Source organism: Gymnoscopelus microlampas (genome assembly GCF_963454915.1).
Source record: "Gymnoscopelus microlampas genome assembly, chromosome: 15".
NCBI classification, from domain to species: Eukaryota; Metazoa; Chordata; class Actinopteri; order Myctophiformes; family Myctophidae; genus Gymnoscopelus; species Gymnoscopelus microlampas.
In genome coordinates, this window is record NC_139952.1 from 26,805,354 (window position 1) to 26,831,967 (window position 26,614).

Below are 26,614 nucleotides of genomic sequence, written 5' to 3' on the forward strand. Positions count from 1 at the left end.
ATCTCACAAGATTTGAATTTAGCTTCTAATGATGATGTGACCGTGGCCATTTGCCATTGAAAGATTGGCAGGATTAACCACTTAAACCCCAGGATCCATATCATGGAGGAAAACCTTCGCAGAAAATATTTTCAGCTAAGATATTTAATGTAGAGCGAAAACAGAAAATACGCTAGCATAGAGCCCTATAGGGTTTAAGTGGTTAAAGGGTTAAATCTAGTGCTTACAAGAGATGTGCTTATCATTTTCCAAAAAATATCTTTTTTTAAAGTGACTAATTTATTAAAAGTCTTGGTCGACTAAGATCAAATCGATGGGTTAATTGAAAGAGGGGACAGCCCTAGCAGCTTTGCATTTATAAACCTTGTGTAAAACATACATTTAGCAATTACCTAAGAGTGAGAATTCTTCCACCAAAACACTTCATATCCTCAGTGTCAAAAGATAACAAATAAAACACAATTAATAAATAAGTCATAAAGAACAAAGCCTATTCAGATGTAACACACAATCACAAGGCTCAAAGGCTGCCATAAGTATCCAGGTTTTCAAGTATTGATCCTTTTAAACAGATCTTTCATAAATAATAACTTATGACTCTTTGACGTCAGCATTTCTGGTTATTCCTTCCTCGATGTGATCCAAAGTGCAACTACAGTTATTAATCCCTAATGACACAGGAGCAAAAATGTTATGCTTATTAAGAGTCTTAAAAACACTGATGCACATGCAATCGCTGTTGTGGAATTAAAAGCTATGGTTTTGTTTGGCACTTCTCAACAATGGTTGATGCCTCTGGCATGGCACACTTTACAATCATTTAGGAGTCATAATAAATGTGTAATTAAAAAATGTATTTGTAAATGTGCTATTGATGTTCCACTGTGAGTTCCTTTACTTTTGGAAAAACTGAAATTGATTATTTCCATGATATGAAAATCACAAAACAGAATACATATTGCCTTTTTTACATCAGGACTGGAAATAGTAACACTCCCTTAAATATATCTGATGTTGATACAGTGCAATGGGTTCCAGTGTAATCTCATCTTGCACTGGGTAAGTGTTAATGAATGTCTTCCCGTTCTTGTTTACATGCCTCAGCAAATCAGCCAAAAGTTGGCTCCTCCCTCAGATTAATTCTGATGTCATCCGAGGTCCGTCCCTGGACTGTTCACGTTGGCAGACCCGCCTGTGCCAATCGCTGTGTGGCAGCAGTCCAAGCGTGGGCAGTTAAGGTGAAGCAACCAGGGGGACAGTGGAGCTCGATGAGACTGAACTGTCTTGTGTAGCTGGGCTGCCACTGGGGGATGGGGAGGGATTGGCAAGTTGTTTCCAACTTACAGTTTCCCTCCTGCTACATGAATACAAAGGCCCGTCTAAAGTACCGGCGCCATCACATGCAGAAGTCCAGCTGTTCTGTCCAAGGCTGTTATGCTCATTAGAGGCCACAGGTAGACCTGTGGCCTCTGTGTGTTTTGACGTATCTGTCTGACAGCTCTCCATCTGTCGGTCTTGTTGATGTCGTTTACACTGGGGTGAGATGATGTCAGGGGCGTCAGACTCAATCCAGCTCAGCTTTCGTTTCTAGAATAGGAAGACAAAATCAAAATAAGAAAAAAGGACAACTGAAGGTCTCATCCGCCATTATAAAATATAAACCACGGCAGGGTACAATCACAAAGGCTAATAAAAGATCCAATGCATACTTTAAGAGAGCATTGTCTGTGCTAACAAAAGAAACAGCTATTAAGAGGCCTACCTTAACAGGGATGTGAAGCTGGTTTTGGCGCCAGCGTTGATGCAGACGCGGAGTGGCGGTCGGTGCTGCTGTCGAGCGTTCTTTAGCCATCAGAGGGAACCATATTTTCAACATCATCTCCACCTGTAGCAAGGTTCTGAAGTACTTCTCACTGTACGAGAAAAAGAAAGGAAAAAACATTGGTTTTCCAAGAAATATATATATTTTGTAAAGGAGGCCAACTCCTTAATTTTGTTTTCTATCTTGAGAAAAGTAAAACTCAGAGGGGTCCCATGTAACAGGGGTGAGACAGTCCCAGTTATCACACATATCACCATTAATACAAAGCACTAGTCTTTCTAGTTGTGACCGCCTTACCCCATGTCAGGCTTCTGCAAAATTCCCAGAATCCTTTGCAGTCTATCCATGGCAACACTCTGCTGGAAAGAGGACAAGCCTGCCAAAGATAAAACAAAGTTGTATGTGTCAACAAAAACACGGAGTAAGATGATGGACTCTAGCATATCAATATCAATGTATGAAATTTGTCAAGACATGAGATAATAAAGAACTGCATACCTTTGTCAAATCGGCCAGTCTTCAGCCCATTCAAAAGTTCAAATAGAGGTCTGATAAATCTCTGCAAATCAGCGCACTGGAAAAAGGACAGAAGAGACAGACGTATGTCAGTCTACTGCACAGAACATATCGGTTTCAGTCATTGCAGTGCTGGTTTGACCCAATGTTATTGAGAGCCATCTACCAGTTGTTATATAACTGCAGATATCACACTTAACAAAGAAAACATTAACAATGGAATGTTCAAATAATTAACTCACTTTCTGAGCAAAGGCCTGGTCTCCGGGTGTGGCTGAGGATGAGCTGAATGTGATAGCTCCTGGTGAGACTGAAGAGTTTTGGTGGGTCATTTTGTCAGGACAGTGGTCATCCCGGACATCCTCAGACCTACAGAGGGATCGGTCTGGATGGCTAGGGAAGGCCAGGCGTATTGTGGATATGGTCCCATGTGACTTGTTGACCCCACTGTCCCCCTCTCCTTCAGAGGAAAACACATCCGCCTCATCCTCCGTCTGCTCACTTTCGCTGATCAGCAAGCCAGGAGTGGAGGGGAGGGACTCACAAGATGGCCATTTGGAAGATTTCCCCAGTGAATTCATTTCTCTACAGAGAACTGAGATAGAAAGCAACAGGTAAGCATTGTGAATAACAAATCCCAAATCCATATGAAACACAGGTCAACATTTTTACATCAGAAGAATATGTTACCACCAAATGGCCCAGCTATGAAACTTTCAAGAGGTTTTCATGTGGCCACATAATTAAGGTTTTCTGGTAATTTGATGCATTTCTGACAAACAGATTCAAACTGTTTAAGGCTTTTAATATTAAAACATTTGGACACAGCTGTATCAAAGTTCATGTTGCAATTGCAACATTGTAAAAAATGTAATCCCAATACACTTATCCTGTAACTCAGATCAATAACGTGTATTTGCTGCTCAGCAGATGTGGACTCCACGTGCTGCTGCCTTTGTTTTTTGAGAGTCCACGAGTAGAATTGATTAATGAGAAGGCAAGATGCACCATCATAGTTCATTACATGGCAGACAAATGGGCTAATGTTTGTGGGAAGGGCTCTTTCTGTTAACTTATCCTCTGAAATCCCAGAGGTGTCGTTTGGTGGTATTGTCCTTGAGTGACCATTTTTTCATCATACGCGGCAGTATGCCAGTCAGTTGACAATGACTAGCTCAAACAATCCAGTTTGCCAAGCAATAATATACTGTAGAAATAAACTATCTGGTTTAAGTGGATAGGATATCTATCCACATGCCATGTATTAACTCTTAAACTGGTCATCATTTAAGCTGCAGCTGCTAGTAATTAGGATCAGGATTTATGCCAGACATTTTACAATGTCTCTTACAGCAGTGATACTGTAGGTCTACACGTGATGGGTGTGTGGGGTGGGTGTGTGTAGTGAGAGAGTGAGACAGCAGAGAGAAAACTGTGTTGCACTGTGTGTCCACCGTGTCGTTATAAGATTTGAGTCAGTTGCTTAAGAACACGTCTGGAAATTCCAGCAGCGACAATAATAAACTAACGGGCTTATGCCTAATAATAACTCTAGTTTATGCCGTATAAAACGTGTAAAGTACCAACCTAACCTATGCCACACTGGTTTTAATTTATCCACACATCCATGACAGAAAATGCACCCTATACTTGGCTGTATCTAAAGGAATGTAAGCCGGAATTTGGCACGCTGGTGATGGAGACCAATGCACCCATTTTGGGAGACAAACATCAGCAACTTATCTAGACAAAACAACAAATATGTCTCATAATCATTACATTCCCCCATCTAACCAAACGAACAGACATTATCCTTGAATCAGTAGCTATAGCTGCTAAAGCTACAATAGATGTTTTTTTTGTAATTATTGGTACTGTGTGCTGCTGCACACCAAGTAACAGTAAACTGTTAAACTGCTTAACAACCATACTATTATATGTAAATTCCACGCATTTCAGATGGTGTGACAACCCATCTACAAATTGCACATAATAATATAGAAAATAAATAAATAGACACTGAACAAATCCCCTTTCTAAGGGGTTGAATAACCATGGAACAAGATCTCGCTCGTAATATTGAATTTCTCACCTTTATTTGGACTGGATCGGGAAACGTGCAGGTTTTCAGCCGCAAAAACAAACAACAACTCCAACGTTAACGAATGAAGATTATTGCTGCGAGGTGTCCACGCTCTGTCTCTCGCTGCTCAACTTCTTACGAAATAAAACTCGACCAATAACGTTCCGCGCTCAACGGCTCCTCAACGGTTGTCCTGTCGTTGCCTCTCTTTCCCTCCCTTTTCCTCCTTGTCATCCTCACCAGTGTTGCCAGGTTTTGCGAGAGAAATAAGCAACCGGTCTAAAACAAGCCTAAAAGAAGTGACAAGGCTACGGCTATTTGAAAATAGCCGATCTACAAGCTCATAACGCGTCGCGATGCGATACGTCGTGAGGTTGTAGATCTTTTAATTTAATTATATTCATTTTGGAACATTTTTACAACACAAATCTCTGCCACAAAATGTTTCAGATAGGGGTCCGCAGACAAATACAAATTAATTTGGGGGTCCTTGACTTGAAAATGTTTGAGAAACACTGGTTTAACAACATTAGGAAGCAAGGCCAAATAAGCAACTACATTTTAGAAACAAGCCCCTAAAAACTACCAATATTTTCCAAGCAACTTTACAGAAAAACAAGCTCAAAGTCGCTTATAATAAGCGGACATGGCAACACTGATCCTCACATTTCATTTACTTTGCCAGCCCCCTCCCTCTCCTCTCAGTCCTCTGCTCCAGCGAGGGAGACAACGTGCCGAGCACCACCACGCTCCACAGACACTACACGTGTTGTGCCGAGCTCCGCCATTGGCCGCTGCGCGGAACGGGTTTTTGTTCATTGGCTGAACGCAGGACCAATCTGCGATGTTCTCCCAAGTGATTGGTTGCTAACGGTACGCTCGTACTGTACCCCTCCCCGGTCACTCCCTCACGTGTTGTCGGTATGGAAAGCTGCTCCTCTGCTCTCACACATATACACACAAACACACACACTAGTCACCCGCCGCACATGCTCACTTGCAATAAGCACTATGCCAGATAAACATAATCAGCCTGTGATATAACCACGTTGTACTGTACACTAGAGAAATCTATGACATGATACCAAGCTAGCAAAACAGACCAGCAGAGGGCTAGCACCAGGGGCTGTTCTTTGGTCTAACTAGAAGCTCGCCCCCGCTACGCGGGGGCTCGCGTCTAGCCCGCGGCCACGCCCACGTAGCGCCCGCGGCCACTTGGCAACTCATATAAGTGGCGTAGCGTCATGAGGGTCAGTGGGGCCGTGGCTCGGTCAGTGAAGACCCTGTAGTGCGGATGATATGTGGCATAGAGGGGCAGATTGTAAATCCCCAGAGGAAACATCCGTGGGCTACCATTGGTTCAGCGATGTGTGCGGTCGCCCTGCGGCCCCTCCTCCTCCACCAATGTGCAGTATTGAGAGCCCTGACGTCACAACAATTGGAGCGATGGGCACTGCACTGTGGTTGGTTAGGGTACACCTAGGGCCCAGGTAGAACCCAGTTAAAGCCTGCATGGGCAAACCCAGGTAGGACCCGCCTTGGTCCCACATAAACATGGGTAGTTGGGGCCCACCTAAGGGCCAGGTAGAAGCTACTTATAGCCTGCATGGGCATCGCAGTTGGGACTGAAGTGGATGCCGCTGACATTGCTGACATGGGGTCCATATGGTTTAGCCCACCTTGAAACCATATGGGAACTACGCTGGCATGCTGGCTGTAATGCAAACGCTGCATCATACCTGCAGTGTGTAGTTTGATGTTGTGTGTGTAGCAGATATACCTGCAGTGTGTAGATCAATGTCCATATGAAAGTCAATGCCCAGCAGTCTTTTTTTTCCCCAGCAGAGTTTCTAGTGTCTCTGTCTCTCTCTGGAAGAGGTTGCACATGAACTCTGCAGCCGCACTGAGGCGCTTCAACACAAACACTCTGACATTAAGCTGCTTCGCACAACAAACATCAGCACGATGCTGCTGTTTGTCCAAAAGACACAATGTCCTCTCCCACCGACGTCATGTGTTCATTTATCGACAGCCGTACAGACTCCTTTTGACACATTTTACCTCGTTTTTCCAGCTCTCACTGACTCATCGGGGTGTTATTTTGCTGCGATTAAGTCAACGATGTGAGAGATTAGCTATCACAGACGGACGGACAGGGGGTGAAACATAGTCTTGCGCCATGCCTTTCGGCCTGGCGGAGACAATAAAAAAAGGAAAGTAAAGGAAATGAGCATTTCTGCAGCAAAAGTAGTCAACAAACTATGCTATGAAAACATGGGCCACATTGTCAAAGAATGTAAGAAAGAGGCAGTCATGTAGAAAATAGCCGATCTACAAGCTTACAAAGCCTCTCAACGTGAGGCGTTTTGAGCTTGTAGATCGGCTATTTTCACAATATGTACTTGTGGAACGGAGTCAAACAGAATGGGGGGGTCCCCAGATCAAGTACGTTTATTTGGGGGGGGCGGGGGGGGGGGGGGGCGGCGTGAAAGGGTTGATAAGCACTGCTGTAATCGGAGCGAAATTATCTGAAATTACTACATGACCATAATGCAGCCTAACATGCGTTGCACGGGGCGGTCCAGCCATTACGTTAGTTACTGTAGTTGCTGTGGAGCTATAGTTCTCCAGAAGACACACACAAACATACACCATCTACAATGGACTAACTGAGCAGCAATATTGACATTCACCACACGAACGTGCATTGTTGACAAAGTGATTGCACAGCCGCTGCAGGCATGACAACCACGTTAGCGTTAGCGACATGGCAGCTATCACAGCGCCCTGTCCGTCGTCGCTGGGACTAACTGTGATGGCTACAGCAGTAACAGCAAGCTGTCTGCGATGCCATTGTCTGGAGACTGCTCTTAGCGTGACACGACCAATGAGAGTGAGCGCTGTAGTTGTTGCTAAGATACGGTGGCGTCTCTGCCCCATAGCTTGTAGATCTCTCACGCATGATTGGCGTAGGCTGCGTTGCCAGGTCTGACTGTTTGTATAAGCGATTTTGGGCTTATTTGGGTGCACTTTTGGGCTCGTTTCCATAGACCACGGCAGCGCTTATTTCTTTCCCGTGACCGATGTGGCAAAAAAAGTGCAAAACGAACCATCCGGAAGTAAATTGCGAGATGAAATATATAGCACTTTTTGATTATTAGAGAAGGAGACACATGTGAAGGTTGAAAATGAAAGGTAGTTGATTATATAGTTTTTCATGAGGGATTTTTGTAGCAAGTTGTGAGAGAATTGGGCCACTCCTGTGGGCGGGGGGCTGATTAGAACCATTGGGGTTTGAAAGGAGACGCTCTCTGTTTGAGTGATAAGATAATACTTTATGCTGCAACTTTTGTAGATATAGGCAAATGGCAATTTTTGGCATCTTCATATGTCAAAGTAAAAATTGACTTATGCATACAGTGCTTTCCAAACGTGTTCAGCAACCCCCCTGTTAACACATTTCACTGGATAAACAATTAATAAATACATCAATATGTTTCTATATATTATATTTCAATTTACAATAATATTAATGGTAAACTTGTGTAGTGTAATCTCTCACTCTCATTCTCTTTTGCTTCTTTCTAACAGCCTAATAGGTATACATTGATCCACATCAATTCAGAACGTTATGTAATTCTAATTGAATATTGGGTACAAATGTCCTTTCATAATATATTTATTTTACTGTCTTAATCTTTTTCATAATGTTTATTGGCCATTATAAGATGCCACCATTTCTGTCTTCTCACTTTGTGGAGAGTTCAAAAACCTGCCTACCAGCGACATCATCATTTGGCACCTTTGGTCGTTTAAAAGGTTATTTTCTTACTGATGTCAGAACAATATGGCTTCTATTTCAACATGTTAACTTTCCAGGAAGAGAAAGGCTGATGTTTTGTATTAGCTTGAAATCCCCATCTGTGAGTGATGTCATTGGTAGGCAGGTTTCTGAACTGTCTATAGGCCATCAATGAGACAGAGTGACAGAATTTGTGCCATCTAATAATGAGCATTAGTGTGGACCAATTATGGTTGAAAATGGGAGAAGTGCTCCTTTAATGCTTTGAGTAAAGCACTGAATTGCCTTGTGTTAAAATGTGCTATACAAACAAACTTGCATTTCCTTGCTTTGAGCAATATTAGTAGGTAATGTCATTGTGACCTTACTCTCCCTTCTGAACATGATTCAATATCTCACATCTGACCATGATTCAATGTCAACGAGTTGTCAAGAGTTTCATTAACTGTATCAAGGACATTGTTCCAAAAAAGACAGTTCGGATCTACCCCAACCAGAAACCCTGGATAAATGGCAAGGTTTGTGCTGCTCTTAATGCACGGAACGCTGCCTTCAGATCCAGGAATCTGGGGAACACCCGTGCTGCTGTCCAAAGTACCAGGAGGGAGAAGAAGGAATACACTGCCAAACTGGAGGACCAGTTCGAGAGTGGCAACACAAGGAGTATGTATGTGGCAGAGCCTGCGGACCATAACAGATTTTAGAGGAAGAACTGGATGCACAGAGAGTCCCTTCTACCTCCCTTGCAGGCGAGCTGGACACCTTTTTCGCCAGGTTTGAGACTGTCAGCTCCAGCCAACCAGAGCCTGCACCGCCCATGACTGCCAGCCCCTTAACCATCTCAGAGGCTGTAGTGGCACCCCAAGGTTGCGTGTCTGAATGACTGGAGACCGTTTGCCCTTACTCCAGTCATCAGCAAATGCTTTGAGAGGCTGGTGAGGGACTACATCTGTTCTTTCCTGCCAGTCACACTGGATCTATGGCAATTTGCATATCGCCAGAATAGATCCAGAGACGAAGCAGTTGCCTTGGCTATACACACTGCCCTCACACACCTTGATGTGGGGAAGAACAGATGTGTCCGAATGCTGTGGATTACATTTCTGCCTTCAACACCATATTTCCTGCCAAACAAAATACAAAGCTAAGCTCAGTCACCTGGGCCTGGACCCGACCATGTGCAGCTGGATACTGGACTTTCTATTGGGCCACCGTCAGGTGGTGAACAGTCCACTCACGTGGTGAAAAAGGCTCAGCAACGGCTCTACTGCCTCCGACGCCTGAAGAAATGTAGGGTGAGCCCTTCGCATCCTCAGGGCATTTTACAACTGCACCATTGAGTGTCCTGACGAGTGGTTCCACCGCTTGGTATGGGAACTGCACTGCCCTTGACCGCAAAGCTCTGCAGAGAGTGGTGTGGACGGCTCAGTGCATCGTAGGAGGTGAGCTTCGCTCCCTCCAGAAAATACATGAGAGAAGAAGGGTTGCCATGGCTGAGAGTATCATCAGAGACAAACATCACACCAGCCACAGCCTGTTCAAACCACTGCTGCGCCCTCGACCTGGCAAGCGATACCAGAGTATCAAGAGCCAGAACTGGAGACTGTGGCAGAGTTTCTATCTAGCTACTGTCAGACTGTTGAACAAAACCTAAGGCTGTCGCATGTGCTTATTGACTTGCACTACTGATGCACATATAAGGTGATTTAAGATTTCATTTTCATGTTGGACTTTATAAGCTACATGATACTGACTACAGTGAATTCACCACATGCAATTCAGGACCTCTTTTAATTCACATGATACAGATTTTAACATGCTGCTTTTCAGCTTTTGTATCCTTTTGCCACTTCTAATTGTCTCCGCCAGGCCGAAGACATGGCCGAGACCATGTTTTGCATCCTGTCCGTCTGTCTGTCTGTCTGTCAGTCTGTCCGTCCATCTGTGAACAGCTAATCTCCGGCACTGTTGGCCCGATCGATGTGAAACTGTGCACACACACTCCCTGCATGCCAGAGCAGAACCTCTGCCCCAAATGTTTCACATGGGCCTGTTATAGCGCTACCGATTCTTTAACATTACTCCTACAGATTTTGTCCAAACATCACACAAATCAGTACACAGTCTCTATATTCATTAAACCAAACAGGTCTTTCAGATTTTGCATATTCCATCCTGATTGGTCTGTTTTGAACAAAATACCTCAAATCATGAACACAGCGGGCGATTGCCATGAAACTTTGCATGCACATTACCACCAGGCCAAGGGAGAAATGCCACATTTTTCAAATCAGCCTTATGGTGGCACTATAACAGCGGATTCGCATTTGTACCTATAACTGGACCGATCAGCGTGAAACTTTGCATGCACTCTCCCTAGAGGCCAAGGAAAAACCTCTGCCCTGCATTTTTCAGCCTTTTATAGCGCCACTAGGAGGCCGATTTTTGCAAAACACATTTCTTGATATTGCTCCTACAGATTTTGTCCAAACAGCATGCAAATCGGTACACATTATCTCTATAGTCATTCAGAAAGTCAGATTTTTCATAATCCATCCTGATTGGCTAAGATTGGCATGTAGTTTGCAGGAGTGGCTTGTTTTGAACAAAATGCCTCAAATCATAAACGCAGCGTCCAATTGCCGTGACACTTTGCACACACATTCCTTCTAGGCCGAGGAAGACATACCACCCTTTTCACATTGTCCTGTTTTTTCATATTCCATCGTGATTGGTGAATTTCGAATATTTCTGGCCCACATTAACCGACCTCACCTGTGTTCTGAGGAGCACTTTTTCTAGTTCTTTCTCATTATTTTAAACTGCTAACGTGAAGGCCTGCATACATAAGAGTTTCACCTAACTTTTACCTGTAACTGTGTTGTGACAATAAAGTTGATTGATTGATTGATGATTGTTTTCTTGATAAATTAAATTGAATATCCATCCATCTATATAGGAAAAATAAACATTCTGTTGGTGATTCTTCAATTCAGTGTCATAAAGGTATTGTAAATATATCCTATAAAGCCAGTTGTATCAGAATAAACACTGTGATCATCAAATTCTGTGTCACAAATATCAATAATCACACAATGAAACTACCAGACACACAGTGTTTACAGCTCGAACAAAGCTCAGCTCAATGCCATCAAGGGAGGGAGCCAATGCAACTACCCCTGTCACCACATCAGGCAGTGTGGTGCATGTGATGAGACATTGTTTTGCTCTGTACACGTGTATGAAAGGCACAGGGCGATGGTGGTAAAGGCTCTGATAAAGGATGCTAATTCTGGATTTCTGGATGAAATGCACCCAGAAAGTCAGGTATCTGGCAATCTGGGAACCCATTTCGTAAAAAAAAAAAAAAAAAAAAAAAAAAAAATATATATATATATATATATATATATTTATCAAGAATATCTGTCTTGAGAGACTAGGTATCGTGAGAAAAAAAGATGAAAGTACTTTTACTTTAACAATATCAAGAGCAGCTACAGAAAGTGCTCCACGGAGCACAGGTCTCCGCCAGGTCAGGTAGGTTATTGTGGGCCAGCAATGTTGATGGAATATGAAGAATTTGACAGATCCATCTTGATAACATGACTATAGAGATAATGTGTACCGGTTTACGTGATGTTTGGACAAAATCTGTAGGAGTAATATCCAAAAATGTGTTTAGCAAAAATCGGCCTCCTGGTGGCGCTATAAAAGGGCAATGTCAAAGAGGTGGCATTTGTTCCTCAACGTAGTTCCTCCTAGTGGCGCTATAAAAAGCAGATGTGAAAAATGCAGGACAAAGGTTTTTTCTTGGCCTCTAATCACTGGACCAACGGAGAATAGCTGTACACAGACAGAAGAACGGGTGGATGGATGGACGGATACACGGACAGGCGGATGGACAGGGGGCAAAACATAGTCTCTGCCATGCCTTCGGCCTGGCGGAGATAATGAAGACAAACAAACTGTATATGAAAGATAAGTCCATTATCTAAATAATTCAGTTGGAAATTAAAACTTAAAGTAGATATTTTAGAATACCTTTCATAGTGTCCAAATTTTATTTAAAAAAAACAAGCCTGTTGGAGGGACTGTAAACATGTTGGAGATCACACTCACAGTTTTTTAGGACTGTCCAATATTGAAAGTTGTTGGGACAGAATTTCCTGTCAGCCTACTGTCCTATAAATGATAAAATGCATAAAAAAGCGCTAAAATATTATTATTTTTTTTTTAAAACGGGAAGAGCGAGAACAGCAGCCCGCAGGCCACAACTGGCCCGTCAGCAATAATATCTGGCCCGGCAAATTATTTTGTAATTAATTTACAATATCGGATTGACAGTTCCACGTACCGACTATAATGTACAAATACTTTACTTGAAAAAATCGTATTATACTTCATCCAATTTGAAAGTGAATGACAGATACAGACAATCACAAATCAGGCAGCAGGGTGTACTGTGGCACCTAACTAACCCCTCATACTGCAATCAATAGGATGTTGACAGATAAAACACGGGAGACGGGAGTGGGAGTCGGCTGAGCCGTCACGGATGCACCATCACATCCTAGACCCTGGGGATGGAGTCCAAGGAGAACACCTACCACGCCGGCAGTGGACACTGCTGAACCGCCTCCGTACTGCGGTTGGCTGGTTCAAGTCGCCCATGAAGAAGTGGGGCCTGACAGACAGCGCAGTATGCGAGTGTGGCGAGCCTGAGCAGACTGCCGACCACATCATCACCACCTGTCCTCTGTACAGACCTCCTTCAGAGGACGGCCTCTTCCAAGTGGGACCAGAGGCATTGGCGTGGCTTTGCGACACTGAGCTGGACATATGACGATGATACACGAAAGAAGAGAGATAAAACACAACACAATATGTCAAGGCCAACCCTCCAGTGATGTGTGGGCAGAGAACAGGCCCTCACAAGCCTTAAACAACAACATTTGTTTATCTCTGTTCCAAGGCAAGAAGAGACCTTAAACAATGAAACATCTTCAGATAAAATGTTATACATGCAAGGATGTGGATGCACAAAAGTATTACACAAGCATTTCTATCTCCACATGGAAAATGTTACATGTGCAGTTACTGTAGGCTATATCATAATGCAGTTATACCACACAGATTTTTATTTATAAATGTTTATAGCAATATAGTCATTATTGTATATAAGCCAAGTTCTAGTTCTTAAATCAGCATTTGATAATAATAATGATAACAATGTCCCTTTTAGCTGTTGGGAGTATTTTGCTACAGTACATTTGCACATGAAGCGTGTGTAGAATTCGTCTTCTGCATTTAGCCCACCCATCCTAACTATTAGGAGCAATGGATGCCATTAATACTGCACCCAGGAGCAGTTAGGGGTTAAGTGTTTTGTTCAGGGACACTACAGACTGAGGGGCAACTACTGACCTTCCAATTATCAGATGGTCTCAGATGCCCAAGAGCGTCTTGAGCCACCAGGCCAGCTGTCGTCGCCAGCCGCTTCTTTTCACCTGACAGTGAGGAGTTTCCCCAGGAGGCCGTATCGCCTGGGGAAGAACACATCATCCTTCACAGTTTCGTACCCTGCTGAACAGGCAACCAGACCAACCTCTAGGAGTTGCTACTGCAGTGACAGAGATTGCCCTCCCTATCTGGCAAACATGAATGGCCAAATGTGTTTGTTGGAGCACCCAGCCAAGCCAGTGGCTTAATAATGTACATGGGTTACATAGAGGATTTGAACCCATCTCCACTGTGAAACATTTTCATATAAAAAAACAACAAAGACTATATGAGTCTTAAAGCCTTGCCAGCAGCTACTCAAAGCCATACTCCTTACACCAAACTACATAGTCCATACCTACACCTACTTTTTAGCCAAAGGGTTGCTAAAGGCCGTGGAGTCAGCATCAACAAAGGTTTCATTTTCAAATCTATTAGATTATAAGATATTGTGTGTGCAAAGTTCATATTTTGGCCGGAGGGTGGTGCTAGTGGAAAGGTCATGGGCTCACTCAAATAGTTAGCATTCATATTCCAGGGAGCAAGAATGCACTGAACAAGTTTCACGGCAATCTGCAGATTAGATTTTGAGAGCGCATAATGTTTTGTGGCTATCGGCCCATTACATTTTGAGACATCTTGGGTGTAAGTAGAACATTTGGCCAAACGCCGAATACACACCTGCAGCGGCATGTCATTGCCGTGTTCTGAAAAAGCGGCAAGGTTCGATGCATTGTCTATGAAGAGAAGCTTTCCCCACCACGCCAGGAGGTGGAGCAGACAAAAAGCAGAGCGGCAAAGTTGAGAAAAGTTCAACTTGCTGCTGCCGTTTTAAAATAGCAGTTGTAGGTGTGAAATTAATCAAGATTGAGCAACTGCACTGCCTATTTCGTTCCTAAAATGTAACCTCGCATCACCAGTCTTTCCACCTCGGAGGAAAGCCTGGTCTGCGTTCCAGAAGACAACATATGATCCGGTCTAGACCACGCCTACTGAAAAAAAAAAAAGAAAAAACAATCCTCTTTCCGGTTCTGCCTATCCGGTTTTGCGGTTTAAATGGAATAGAATTTCCCCGTGGGATAATACCGACGCTAAATAGTCTCCGGATAATGCACGCACATTTACATTTAAAAAATAAGCTAAACAATGCCGTATCAAGGATTTTATTAGCACGGACCTATTTTGGGGTGAGACGTCTTTCCGGTTCTGCCTATCCGGCCACTTTTTCTTTTTTTTCGACCGGATCATATACCCGAAAATGGAATGCTGCCCAGGCTACCTAAAATGTATAGGCTGTTTACAGGCTGCCAGAGACAAGCATTGAGCGTTCTTCTCCTTCCTGTCTGTGAGCTCCCCTCCTGGGCACAGCTGTGCTGCCTTGCCCTTGAGCCACTCGGAGCAGTGGAGCTCTTGCTGGATCACACTCACTTATTTACCTTGGACACGCCCATTTTGTGATAAAACCAAAATAAATAAATACAAGGAATAGAAATCGCTGTTGCTGCTGGTGTGAGTTCAGCCTAAGTGCAGCACTAAAAGAAATGGCAGGTCACCAAAAACTGTAGGAGCCATCTTCAAGAGAGCATGAAAGTGCACAGTAAATTCCATGGCAACCCAGCCACTAGTTTTTAAGATATCTTGTATGGGGAGTAAAATGTGTGCATGACAAGGGGCAGATTTGACCTGGTTAGGAAAATGTCTGCTTTGACAACATAGACTTTATTTGATAAGTGACAGTTAAGAGAGACAGAGTAGGGGAGTGACAGGCAGCAAATGGTCTGACAGGCCAGGAATCAAACCTTGGACTCGCTGTCATTTGGGCCCATGTGGTACACGCCCTGACCACTCAGCTATCAGGTTGCCCCTGCTTTGGCAAAATAACTTAAAAATGATTTGTTCCAAATTTCCAGTTCAGTATCCAATTTCACATTTGAAGCACGGCTCAGTTCCATGCAAAATCTCTCTTTCAGTCTGAAATATAGGTCATAGTGTATTGCCCTACTGCCCTATCTACCCCTCCCTGTCATCACGGGCACCCATTGATTAAAACGGGACAGGATGTTTGGCATCCTGCTGACAAAAGCCAGCTAGCATTAATGTTTGACTTCCCCCGCATGTGGGGAGAGGGGTCATGTGCACACATTTAGGCCCCCCGCGTGGAGGAAAATGGATGTAACAGTCCATGCGTAGTTGATACGGAGCCATGCACCAAAGAGAGCTTGTGGAAGGCTGCTCTGACCAGGTGAATTGTGCATCTCGAACACCACTGAGTGCAAAGGTGACCTTCATATGACGTGTATGACTGCTGCTGCTGCTGGTGGCTGAGACACCATCCACACATGAGAACAAGCCCACAATATTGTTTGCAATTCCCCATGCTGTGGAATTAATTAGGGCACCTACTTGTTCGCTACACTGTATCTGTGTCTGGTAAGTATTTGTAAAGCTTTATTGGGACAATATAAAAATTCATTCCTTTCATTGTAATTCTGCACCATCTGAAAAAATACCAGATAACTGTTTTCTCAGTGGGACTGGGAAGCAACGGTGGAATTTCTTGCTAAATGGAAAGAAAAAAAAAGAAATATGAGAACATTTTAGATTACTGAATTACAGTTTATTTATTTTTTTTCCCCTCCAGAATCATGTTGTAGAGACTCCAGATGTCGAGTACAAGAATTTAACCCAAGAGTTGAGCAATGTGTTTATGACCACCAACAATATTACAACAACACATATGCATGCAAGAACAATGACCAAACATTACTGGAAGAAATAACCAGCAGAAACAAATGAGTATGATGCATTGCAAATTTTGCCATCTCATTCTGTCTGTTGAGATATGGAATTTTTCTCCTGGCTCATTCCAATTTTTCCAGCTTTCACTTTGATGTATGGTGCATTCGTTTTTAGGCGTTCCATCTTGTTGGCCTTATAATGACAGGTCCATTGATAATGTTCTCCATCATTATCTTATTTCTTTCATTTCATTAGCAACCCACCCAGGCATCTTGTCTGTGTGTCTTTGAGATAAATGAGATCTTTCTGGCCATGTCAGCATGGTAGATCCGTTTGCAGTTCTCAAAGTTTTTCCGCTGTCTCTCTCTGCAAGGCTTTTCGTAATAACGCCTGCGCTTCACTGCATCGATGATCCCATCATGGGCCAGGACCCTGGAAATGTATCAAGATTCAAGAGTTGACAATACTGTCTGACATTGAAGTTCACATCATTGATACAGGCAGCATACATTTTCTTCTCCTAGACGGCTTGTGCGTGTGAACATTAAGGATTATAAATACTCAAGAATGGGTGATAATACTGCATTCTATTTTGCTTGTTTGTAACACTAGACTTTTCCGTCTTTGTTTTTAGTTCAAGAAAAAGAACAAAGATGACAACAAAGTCAAAATAAACCAGTCATCAAAAAGGTTACTTTCTTGCATGCTGTTTTAACTGAAATATCCAAACAAATGTCATTAGTGTCATAAGGTTTTGCTGGATGGCAATTGCTATTTTCTGCCTGGCGTTTACATTTAAACATCAGCACAATAATTTAAACTCAGGAAAAGTTTGATTGATATCAAAATAATTATATCCAGTTTTTAACTAAAATATCCAATACAGCATAGTGAGAAAAAAATTGCATTCCTATTCTTAGTTAAGAAATATCCAAATCAGTGCCCAGCAACAATGAAGGTACAGAACTCTGCGGAAAGTGACAAAGCAGTAGCCTTTAGAATGCATAGGTTTGGAAGTCAATACCATGATGCATTGTGTGAACAACCATCAGAGATGGATAAGTGTACCGGGCTGTACGCATGGGTTGCTTTTGGTTAAGGTTTGATTTGGGAAGGAGTTTATTAACTGAGACTGCACTGCATTTGGCTCGACTCTACACACAATGCATGCTGACCAGGTATGGTCCTGCGAACGGTTAACGGGCCATACCCTGCATGCATTGCGTGATGTATCCTCCCATTATAATGGTGGGTATCAGAATGGATAGCTGCTAATCCATCCATTCTATTTACCATTAGAATAGGAGGATGTGACACAACCTAAACATTCTCCCTGAACTAGTTTGGCACATAGAGACAGCTTGTCTCAGCTGTCAATATGAATGGGTCGTCAGACAGTCCACTTAGATTGTAGTCTCTCAAAGGACATCTTCATGGTTAACAACACCTGTCATGACTGAATAACTGAATTTGCCTTGTGGAACCTATGCTTAAATTTAGACATACTGACAGTGCCTAACATTAACTTCACTTCGTTAATTAACCAAACACCAATCCAATGCCTTAATGTAAGGTCACTGTCATTTGAGAACCTCCATTTTTACCAATAATGACAATATGATGACTGGGACAGAGTTTTAAAGCCATATTCAACCTGGATTCATGTATCGCCAGGAGTAATAATGGTTTCCAAGACGGTTAAGTTAATTAATAGTATATTCCTACATTTTTCTGCAATACATGTTTGTGAATATCAGGGGCTATCTAGATATTGGTTCTTCAACATTAATAAAGAAAATTCAAGAGAACATATTTTGGTGAAAAAACAACAAAAAAGCTTGTGTGATGACAATAAACATGGTCCCATTCTCCTCTTACAATCCTATGTTTGATTCTGTACATAACCAGAGGACGTTTTTCAAAGGACATTTAAGCAAATTTCCACAATGACACTTTGCAGTGGTGGAAGAAGTACTCAGATATTTTACTTATTATAATACCACAATATAAAAATACTCTGTTACAAGTAAAAGGCCTGTATTCAAAATGTTACTTGAATAAAAGTACAAAAGTATTGGCATCGTTAAAGTACCAAAAGTGAAAGTACAAAATGTTTGAAAATAGCAGATTTACAAGCTCACAAATCGTCGCATAGCCTATGGTATAAAATAGGGCTTAAGTGGTTAATGTGTGTTTTATAATATAATTATGTATATCTGCAAAGTAACTAGTAACTTGAAGTTTTAAAATAATTGTAGTGGAGTAAAAGTATAACATTTGCCTCCAAGATGTAGTGGAGTAGAAGTAAAACTATTGATAATTGTAAATACTCCAGTAAAGTAAAAATACTTCAAATTGTAATTAAGTACAGTACTTGAGTAAATGTACTTAGTTACTTTACACCATTGACACTTTGAGACACTAAGGTTTTGTCAAATTATACTATGAATTGATCGAATTGATACATGCACTGGCCCTTTAAGACAGAGATACAGGGATACGTGACATTGAGCCGTTAGGGTAAGTTGTTATGTAACGCAGTAACGTTAAGCTTCTCGTTTCTTTTGACTGTTTTTGTTACCAAGACCCTGAATAATGGAATAGATGTAAATGAAGAAAGACCTGGTTAAAGCCTTGTAAGCTGCATCAACGTTGCTTTCTTGAACCATCACTGTCCGTGCGACGAAGCGAAGATGGTTCGCCATGTTGAAACCGGTGTAGCTCCAAACATTGCTCGGGTGGGAACGAAGCTGCAGGCTACAGCAAACGATAAGATTCCGCCTGGTAGATATTACCAGTGATGGAAGAAGTACTCACATGTTTTACTTAAGTAAAAGTACCAATACCCTATTGTAGAAATAGTCTGTTACAAGTACAAGTTCGGTATTCAAAACGTACTTGAGTAAAAGTACAAGTACAAATATTGGCATCAAAATATACTTAAAGTAACACAAGTAAAAGTACCCGTTATGCAGAATATCCCATTTCACAAGTTCAAAATGTAAAAAAAATCGTTTGAAAATAGATTGCGTCACATCGCAACGCATTGTGAGCCTGTAGATTGGCTATTTTCAAATGGCCGAAATATACCTGTATATAGGGCTGAAGTGTTTAGTGTGTTTTGTAATAATAATCAAAATCTACAAAGTATACTAGTAACTAAAGCTTCATATAATTGTAGTGGAGCCTGAGATGTAATGGGGTAGAAGAAATGTGTACAATACTTGAGTAGTACATTAGTTTAAGTTATTTTACACCACTGGATATTACCCTATAATAACTCAACACTTGATGGCGCCGTTTCCACTACTTCTATCTCATAGCCCCTCAATTGACTTTCACTTGGCCATGTAGACCCCCATTTCAAATGATTCTGTCATAGTAGCATAGGGAGTCTGATCTGAAAGGTGTTGTGGTTTAAATTATGCTGAACGTAGATTCCTAGTGGTGATATTGATACATTTGTCTCTCAAATATGTTTTTATTATAATAATGTCATGGAAATGTAATTGTAGTAAAATCAAACCTTCTCATTTTACTGGAAATCCACTCAAAGAACCCTGGTCCCACTTTTAAAACCACTGCTCTACCCTAGATGGTCTGTTGTTCTTTACTTTCTTTCTTTTTTCTTTTTATCATAGGCGTAGTAAGCCTATGAAAATTACATCTGATTAACATCCTACCATCAGCATGCAAATTATTGTAACTTAGTTATTATTGATGTCTGTAATTTGATTTAGGCCTATCCAATGATAGTGCTGTCTAAAGACATGCATGGTGAATATGCCTGATTGCTCTTGATCAATTTACTTTTTAAATTAATGTCTTTAACCACTGAAGCCATATTTTATACTTTGGCTATTTGAAAATATAGCCGATCTACAAGCTCACAGTGTGTCATAGTGTAAATATTTTTGAATGTTATATTTGAGATGAAATGTGTTAATTTAGATATGTATTAAGTGAATCTGTTCTGCTCCTATGACCTCTTCCCCTCTATACCCCTCCCCAAATCTCAGGAAACCAAAGATGGATGTTGCACTGATTGCTTCACAGTGATTCTTTTCCATACAAATTGAGCCCTCACTCAGGGAGAGCATAATAACCCAACAGATTTATGAAACTCTACCTGTTGTCATAGAAACAGAGACTTTTGTTGTCCAGGGATCTTCTTATCAGGGCCATGTCTCCCTCTTGTTTGCTCTCATCTCTTTCCTTCATCCCCTGTGTCTCTTAATCTCATACAGATAATAGCACCTACTGAGGTCAGCCAGCGGTGAGTGTTGGGCTCTCATGGCATCTAGGCCTCATTGAGATTCAAATGTACTTTTATTGGAGAATTTTCTCGTAATACACATTAAGCTTAATTGGCTTGACGTTAGTTACTCTGCTGCTTGAAGTGGGAGTCTAAACTAGGAATGCCATGACTCTGCATGGATGCCATCTCCTTTCTCCTACTGTTTGACAGTTGAATGTGGTATAATGTTTCCAGAGGTATCACTTCTGATTCAGTCCTGATGAAATGTTCTTGGCTGCTGTGTGAGTGTGTGTGTGTGTGTGTGTGTGTGTGTGTGTGTGTGTGTGTGTGTGTGTGTGTGTGTGTGTGTGTGTGTGTGTGTGTGTGTGTGTGTGTGTGTGTGTGTGTGTGTGTGTGTGTGTGTGTGTGTGTGTGTGTGTGTGTGTGTGTGTGTGCGCGCGCGCGCACGCGTGCGCATATCAGTTTACAACATCAACCCCAAACATCAGTTTACAACACCAACCCCAAACATCCCACAGGGGCTTAACCCCATCTGCTTTCACATCTGTCTGTGGATGGTTGGTTCTTTTCTTTCCACATGGAAGTATTCAATGAAAAGGTTAATCCTCTGTACCAGTACCACATTCTTGTTTAGTGATCTGCATATAGGACCAACACATCTTCTGCCACTAACAGATAGGCTATTTAATTAATTAACATCAAAAGTCTCATTAGACTTCAATTCTGAAAAGCAGAATCACAAGTTGGCATAAATAAAGGGTAACATGATAGGTGGGCACTAGGGACATCTGGGCACCTATGCTAATTTGGCAATGTTTTCCTTAAGTAAAGTAAAGTATACATGATTAGAACCATGCTTAAACATTCGTCAATTAAGGTCTAATATTTCTACAATTGCTACAAATTGCTACAAACCTCTATGTCCAGTCATTTTGGGGCTTAAACAAGAAGTTGAAGGATACATTTAAGTCTAATAATGATGTACCTTGCATGTTCACATCATGCATTATTTACTTTACTTAAGACTAATTTTCAAATATTTTATTTTTCAACATTTTGGACAAAATAGCCAATTTCACATCGAGGTGCCCAGATGTCCCTAGTGGCCACCTATCCTGTATCCAAATGAAGTGCTAACACAACTAACTGTTTGTCGTTGAAAAAATATGCATCAAACTCCTGACATATGCTGACAGATAGATTGACTTTAGGGACTGGGAGATTTTACCAAATAGCCTAGCTATGATCTAATTCTTGCCACCGCCCAAAGTTACACAGGCTGGACCAAAATCCAAGCCAATGACCGAACTGACTGCGTCAAAGCGCACAGACAAGGAGGGCGCACGCACATTAGAGCCGGGTGAACGAGAGACACAAGATCCGTCAAGGATTTAAAAAAACTCGGCAGTAACGGTATTTTTTCGTTTTCTGAACTGCGTGTAATAATAGCCTACAATGGAGAGAAAGATCACAGATTTCTCCGGCAAGTGGAAAATGAAAACCTCGGAAAATTTTGAGGAACTTTTGAAAGCACTAGGTGAGTGATTGCATGCCAATATGTCCTCTGTTCTCACGAAATGTAGCCTACTGCTGGCATCAAGATTGCTGGAAAAAAAGAAATACAATGATTAATAATAGTTCATTAAAAAAAAAGGTTTTAAAGACAATGTTACTTTGTCGAAAATATGTGGGTCATTTAATTTTTAAAAAATGTGTGTGTTTAATTTGTTTTCAGTAGTTTTAGAAGAAAACGTCATGGCAACGTTTGGAAAGTTTTGGACCAAGATTCCTGAACATTTTCCCACAAACATGCATGTAATATGTAGCCTAAATATGTTATTTGTTATATGCAAAGTTAATGTAGGCTACAGTTCATCATGCAAATTCAACATGATCCAACATGCCATAGCCATAAAAAGCATACTCCCTTCATCAAACAACAACCTGTCAATTACTTGAACAAAAGTCCAGTTCCTCAAATGAGGACCTTTGTCGTTTTAGGAACTGGGCTTTTGTTCACATTTTAATGTCAACCTGGAGTGGTGTGTGCATGTGGCATGGGACATCACTCAAGTTTTACCCCTCTCTCACAATAGATGGCTCTAGCTTGATAGTGTGCTCAAAAGATATTCTTCCAAAGTAAAATCCTCAATGTAAACATATCTCTTGGAGTGGAAAGATTTAACCAAATGGACCCATTCAATGGATCCTTATAGGATTTTTAAAAATACTCTGTTAAAATAACAGTGAATTTCTGTATGCTTTTATATGAGACAGCATACCTTTATGAGACAGCATACTAAAGAAGTACAAGTCTTTTTTGTGCCCGGAGAAAGGGGTCATAGTTGGGCCAGCCAGTGGCATCCATTAAAAATGTGAAGACAAATAGCCTGTGGAAGAATGTTAGATTTCCGTTCATCTGAGGCAAGGACCTCATGCGTTTGTAATTAGAGCCAGTGTAAACGGAACTAAGCCTCCAAATGGGCCCCCTCAGCCAGCTAGCACTGAGCCCTATTCCCTCATTGCCTTGGGCCTCACCAGCTCGCTCCGGGAGTCTGTGTGTGTGTGTGTGTGTGTGTGTGTGTGTGTGTGTGTGTGTGTGTGTGTGTGTGTGTGTGTGTGTGTGTGTGTGTGTGTGTGTGTGTGTGCGTGTGCGTGCTGTCGGCTTGTTATACCATTCCAGAAGCAAATATGGACCGGCTTGCAAGAAACAGAATCAGATGTGGGTATTTTTTTTTTCTAAAACCAGTTGAAACCAACAGAAGAAAGGGGTTGAGGGTCAGGTCATATATTCATCACATAGACGTTCAGCTGTGGTGATGTGTATAAAACAGGTTTTCTACCTCCATGAGTGGAGGAATGAGAAAGAAATCATGAGTCTCCCACCATGATTTCCTTTCCATCTCTCATAAATCAGTGACCACAGAGAAGGTGCGGTCATTCATCATATATGTCTTCTTGTCCTGTTTATGTATGGTCCCTCGTGGGCAGGTGTGAACATTTTCCTGAGGAAGATTGCTGTAGCGGCGGCCTCCAGCCCGGCAGTGGACATCACCCAGCAGGGGGACAGCCTGTCCATCCAGACATCCACCAGCGTCCGCACCACCTGCATCTCCTTCACCGTGGGACAGTCCTTCAACGAGGCCACAGTAGACGGACGCCCCTGCACTGTAAATGCAGTATTTGCTCTGCACCACCCCTCATGTCAATCAATCAATCAATCAATCAATCAATCAATCAATCAAACTTTATTTATGTAGTACATTTGTAGTGCAATGTAATGTCCTTTGTATTAAGTAAAATTGCACAGATGAAAAGAGGTCTCACAAAGCCAGACGACCAGAGATCTCCACCTACTGATATGTCTAGTGACATCTAAATTCAGTGAATGGACTAAAACTGTGTGGAAACAATTAGGAGATTAAAGAAATAACAGCATCACAGAATCAATGCAAAGACCTTAGGGTGTTTCTTCATATGGGATGGTATCAGGATTGATTTTCTATGCAGTGGGTGTAGGGTGTAGATTTGTTACTGCTGGTTTTCTCCGGCGTCCAAGCCCATTCATTGAATTTAGATTTACCCAGACATACAGTATGAGTAGGCGGAGAGCTCTCGTTTGGCTATGCAAGACTGGGATAAAAGAATAATTCAAATTACAAAAACAGACAGATAAAACAGATGACTGGGCAATAAAATATGTTAATTAGTTTGAAAGGAGATTGAAAAATGGTTCTGCTTCACTCCATTTCTTACAGTCATGTATGACTCTGGTAGATGCACATTTCAAGTTTATTTGTGAAATGCAGTAGTTACACAGATTACAGTTCAATGAAAAGCTTGCTGCAGCTCTCAACAATGCAGACAATGCAATGCGAAGCTAAATGCAAACAGATACAGGTAAAGAAATTTGTCCAAGAAGACCACTACGGCCTGTTAAGCCAGAGGTCTGTACAGAAGACACATATGGGAGTCATTTGTGTGTAATGTGAGCGCTGTTCTTGGTGATGAGACAGAGCTCTGTTCTTCATTTTTGGATGCTGAGTGAGTGTTGAAGGACAAAACAGACTACAGCATACAGTAACATGCAGTGATAGGTACAAAGAGCTGCAGCTGAAACCTACGTTGTACTGTATGATTCAAGAACAATGGGTAGGACATGGTGTGAGGACCTTGAATCTCACTGAGTATATTCCTGAAATAAAAGGACTTGTGTACATTTTTACACTCTGAGAATTAAGCTTAAGCTCAGGATTTTGCTGTGTGGATTCAATGTAAATGTACACAATTGACATCGTACAGCAACAACTGCTCATTTATCTGAGCCATTCCGTTAGATGTGAGAAAACCTTATAGCTGGACATAACCTTGACATTGCTCAATGAACTGAAATGACAACATCTCTCTATTTGTGTTGCTATATCCCTGCAGAGCGTTCCTAAATGGGAGACAGACAGCAAGATCAGCTGTGAACAGACCCTACAGAAAGGGGAGGGGCCTAAGACAGCATGGACTCGAGAACTGACTAACGATGGAGAGCTGATATTGGTAATTCTGTTGTTACTGATACAGGACCTTTTTTTTTTACATTTGGGGAATTTGCAGTTGTGTAAAGGGAATTTAGAAACACTTTTAAGTCAAAAATGTAGATGACACTTGAGACATGCATTGATTGAATGGTTCTACAAAGGTTTTTAATTTGGTCTCTTTGTTTTCTTTCTTCCTTTCAGACAATGAGTGCTGGGGATGTTGTGTGCAGCAGAGTTTATGAAAGAGAGTGAAAGTCGTTCTAGACTTTTGGACATGTAGGCCTTCCTCCATTATTGTGCTTCCAGCCTGTTTACGTTTTCTTCTCTGTTTTCATGCTCATTCTGCCATCCAGCCAGATTGTGGTTAAATCTTACCAAACAGTGCACTTCTCAGCAAGGCATCTGTCAATGTAAATGAAAGTTGTTCTGTTGTTGCATGTTATATTGCAGATCTCATTTGCTACATCACCAAAGCTGTATTTATTCTGTGTACCACGCAGCAATGTAACAGCATATTTCTTGTTTTTAGAAACTTAATAGCATTGAATAAATTCTTTTCATATTATTACAAGCTGTTTCATTTGTTTTCATGGCATGGCTCTGCAGAAGTCTAGGCATCTATAAGAGGTTCTGCGTGTCTGTTTGTGTGACTGGAGCTAATCTTGCAAACTACTAGACCGATCAGTGCCAAATGTCTTGTGAAGTAGGCCAACCTCCACTAATTGTTTGACGCATATGTTTTATACTTTCAGAAATGTTTAACTAACATTATATAATGGAAGTCAACCAGGCTTTGATTGGGCTGAAATCTAAATCAAATTTGGAATCATAGACGGCTGACATCATATATGACTGACGACACAGGCTGGACTCTCATTGGAGCCACGCCATTCCAATGTTAATCCTGAGATCCACGCATGATTCCATTTTTTTTCTTCTCCCTGTGTCACAATGTTCTTGAGAAATCAAAGATATGCTCCCTGGTACAGAAACATGCAGGCTCCACCCTGCACCTCCTATTCCCTTGTCATGGATCCGTGACTTCTTTCCATGCAGGCCTCTTTTCCTCCTCATCTCTCCACTTCCATCGTCTACATACCTCGTCCTCTGTGTGCTCTCTGACTTCATCGCTCTCCATTTGCCCAGACAGAACTTTTAAAAGTCCCAAGGATAATCCAATCCATATTTTATCAACGCCATTCAAAGGGACGCTTGGCAATAACAGGGGGAAAAACAGGGAGTGGTGAGGAAAAAGAGTGAGGGAAAGAAAAAATATATAATTTCAGTGTACAGAGAGAAGCACAATTCTCACCGTTTTCTTTCCCAACTGCACCTACTTGAGCTCAATTACCCCCCCCCCCCCCTC

At 41.8% G+C, this 26,614-nt stretch overlaps 3 protein-coding genes across 3 annotated transcripts; 1 reads left to right on the forward strand and 2 right to left on the reverse strand.

Moving 5' to 3' along the window:
• Nucleotides 1–253: 253 nt before the first annotated feature.
• ciarta (circadian associated repressor of transcription a) lies at nucleotides 254–4,629 on the reverse strand. Its single transcript, XM_084079990.1, has 6 exons — nucleotides 4,431–4,629; nucleotides 2,581–2,933; nucleotides 2,321–2,396; nucleotides 2,120–2,198; nucleotides 1,763–1,913; nucleotides 254–1,587 (listed from the first exon to the last, which is right to left on the reverse strand). Exons 2-6 carry the CDS (start codon nucleotides 2,917–2,919, stop codon nucleotides 1,234–1,236), a joined length of 999 nt encoding a protein of 332 aa, XP_083936116.1. The 5' UTR covers nucleotides 2,920–2,933; nucleotides 4,431–4,629; the 3' UTR covers nucleotides 254–1,233.
• An 11,704-nt stretch (nucleotides 4,630–16,333) lies between these two features.
• Nucleotides 16,334–19,166, reverse strand: LOC311061872 (small ribosomal subunit protein bS21m-like; the record flags this gene model as incomplete). The annotated part of the gene is made up of 2 exons (XM_084080573.1): nucleotides 16,334–16,893; nucleotides 19,084–19,166. The coding sequence occupies 2 exons, from the start codon at nucleotides 19,164–19,166 to the stop codon at nucleotides 16,713–16,715; spliced, it is 264 nt and encodes an 87-aa protein (XP_083936699.1). The 3' UTR covers nucleotides 16,334–16,712.
• Nucleotides 19,167–22,045: 2,879 nt separating this feature from the next.
• On the forward strand, nucleotides 22,046–25,813 carry LOC311061149 (cellular retinoic acid-binding protein 2-like). The gene is made up of 4 exons (XM_084079699.1): nucleotides 22,046–22,256; nucleotides 23,711–23,889; nucleotides 25,151–25,267; nucleotides 25,450–25,813. Exons 1-4 carry the CDS (start codon nucleotides 22,175–22,177, stop codon nucleotides 25,498–25,500), a joined length of 429 nt encoding a protein of 142 aa, XP_083935825.1. The 5' UTR covers nucleotides 22,046–22,174; the 3' UTR covers nucleotides 25,501–25,813.
• The last annotated feature ends 801 nt before the right edge of the window (nucleotides 25,814–26,614 follow it).

What these genes read in the sequence shown, in the direction of transcription:
- LOC311061149 (XM_084079699.1), top strand. Translation starts at nt 22,175, where the DNA reads ATGGAGAGAAAGATCACAGATTTCTCCGGCAAGTGGAAAATGAAAACC. An exon ending in TAGACGGACGCCCCTGCACT is followed by an intron (nt 23,890 to 25,150) that starts GTAAATGCAGTA and finishes ATATCCCTGCAG; the next exon opens with AGCGTTCCTAAATGGGAGAC. An exon ending in ACGATGGAGAGCTGATATTG is followed by an intron (nt 25,268 to 25,449) that starts GTAATTCTGTTG and finishes TCTTCCTTTCAG; the next exon opens with ACAATGAGTGCTGGGGATGT.
- ciarta (XM_084079990.1), bottom strand. Translation starts at nt 2,919, where the DNA reads ATGAATTCACTGGGGAAATCTTCCAAATGGCCATCTTGTGAGTCCCTC. An exon ending in ACCAGGCCTTTGCTCAGAAA is followed by an intron (nt 2,397 to 2,580) that starts GTGAGTTAATTA and finishes TCCTTTTTCCAG; the next exon opens with TGCGCTGATTTGCAGAGATT. An exon ending in AGCTTCACATCCCTGTTAAG is followed by an intron (nt 1,588 to 1,762) that starts GTAGGCCTCTTA and finishes TTCCTATTCTAG; the next exon opens with AAACGAAAGCTGAGCTGGAT.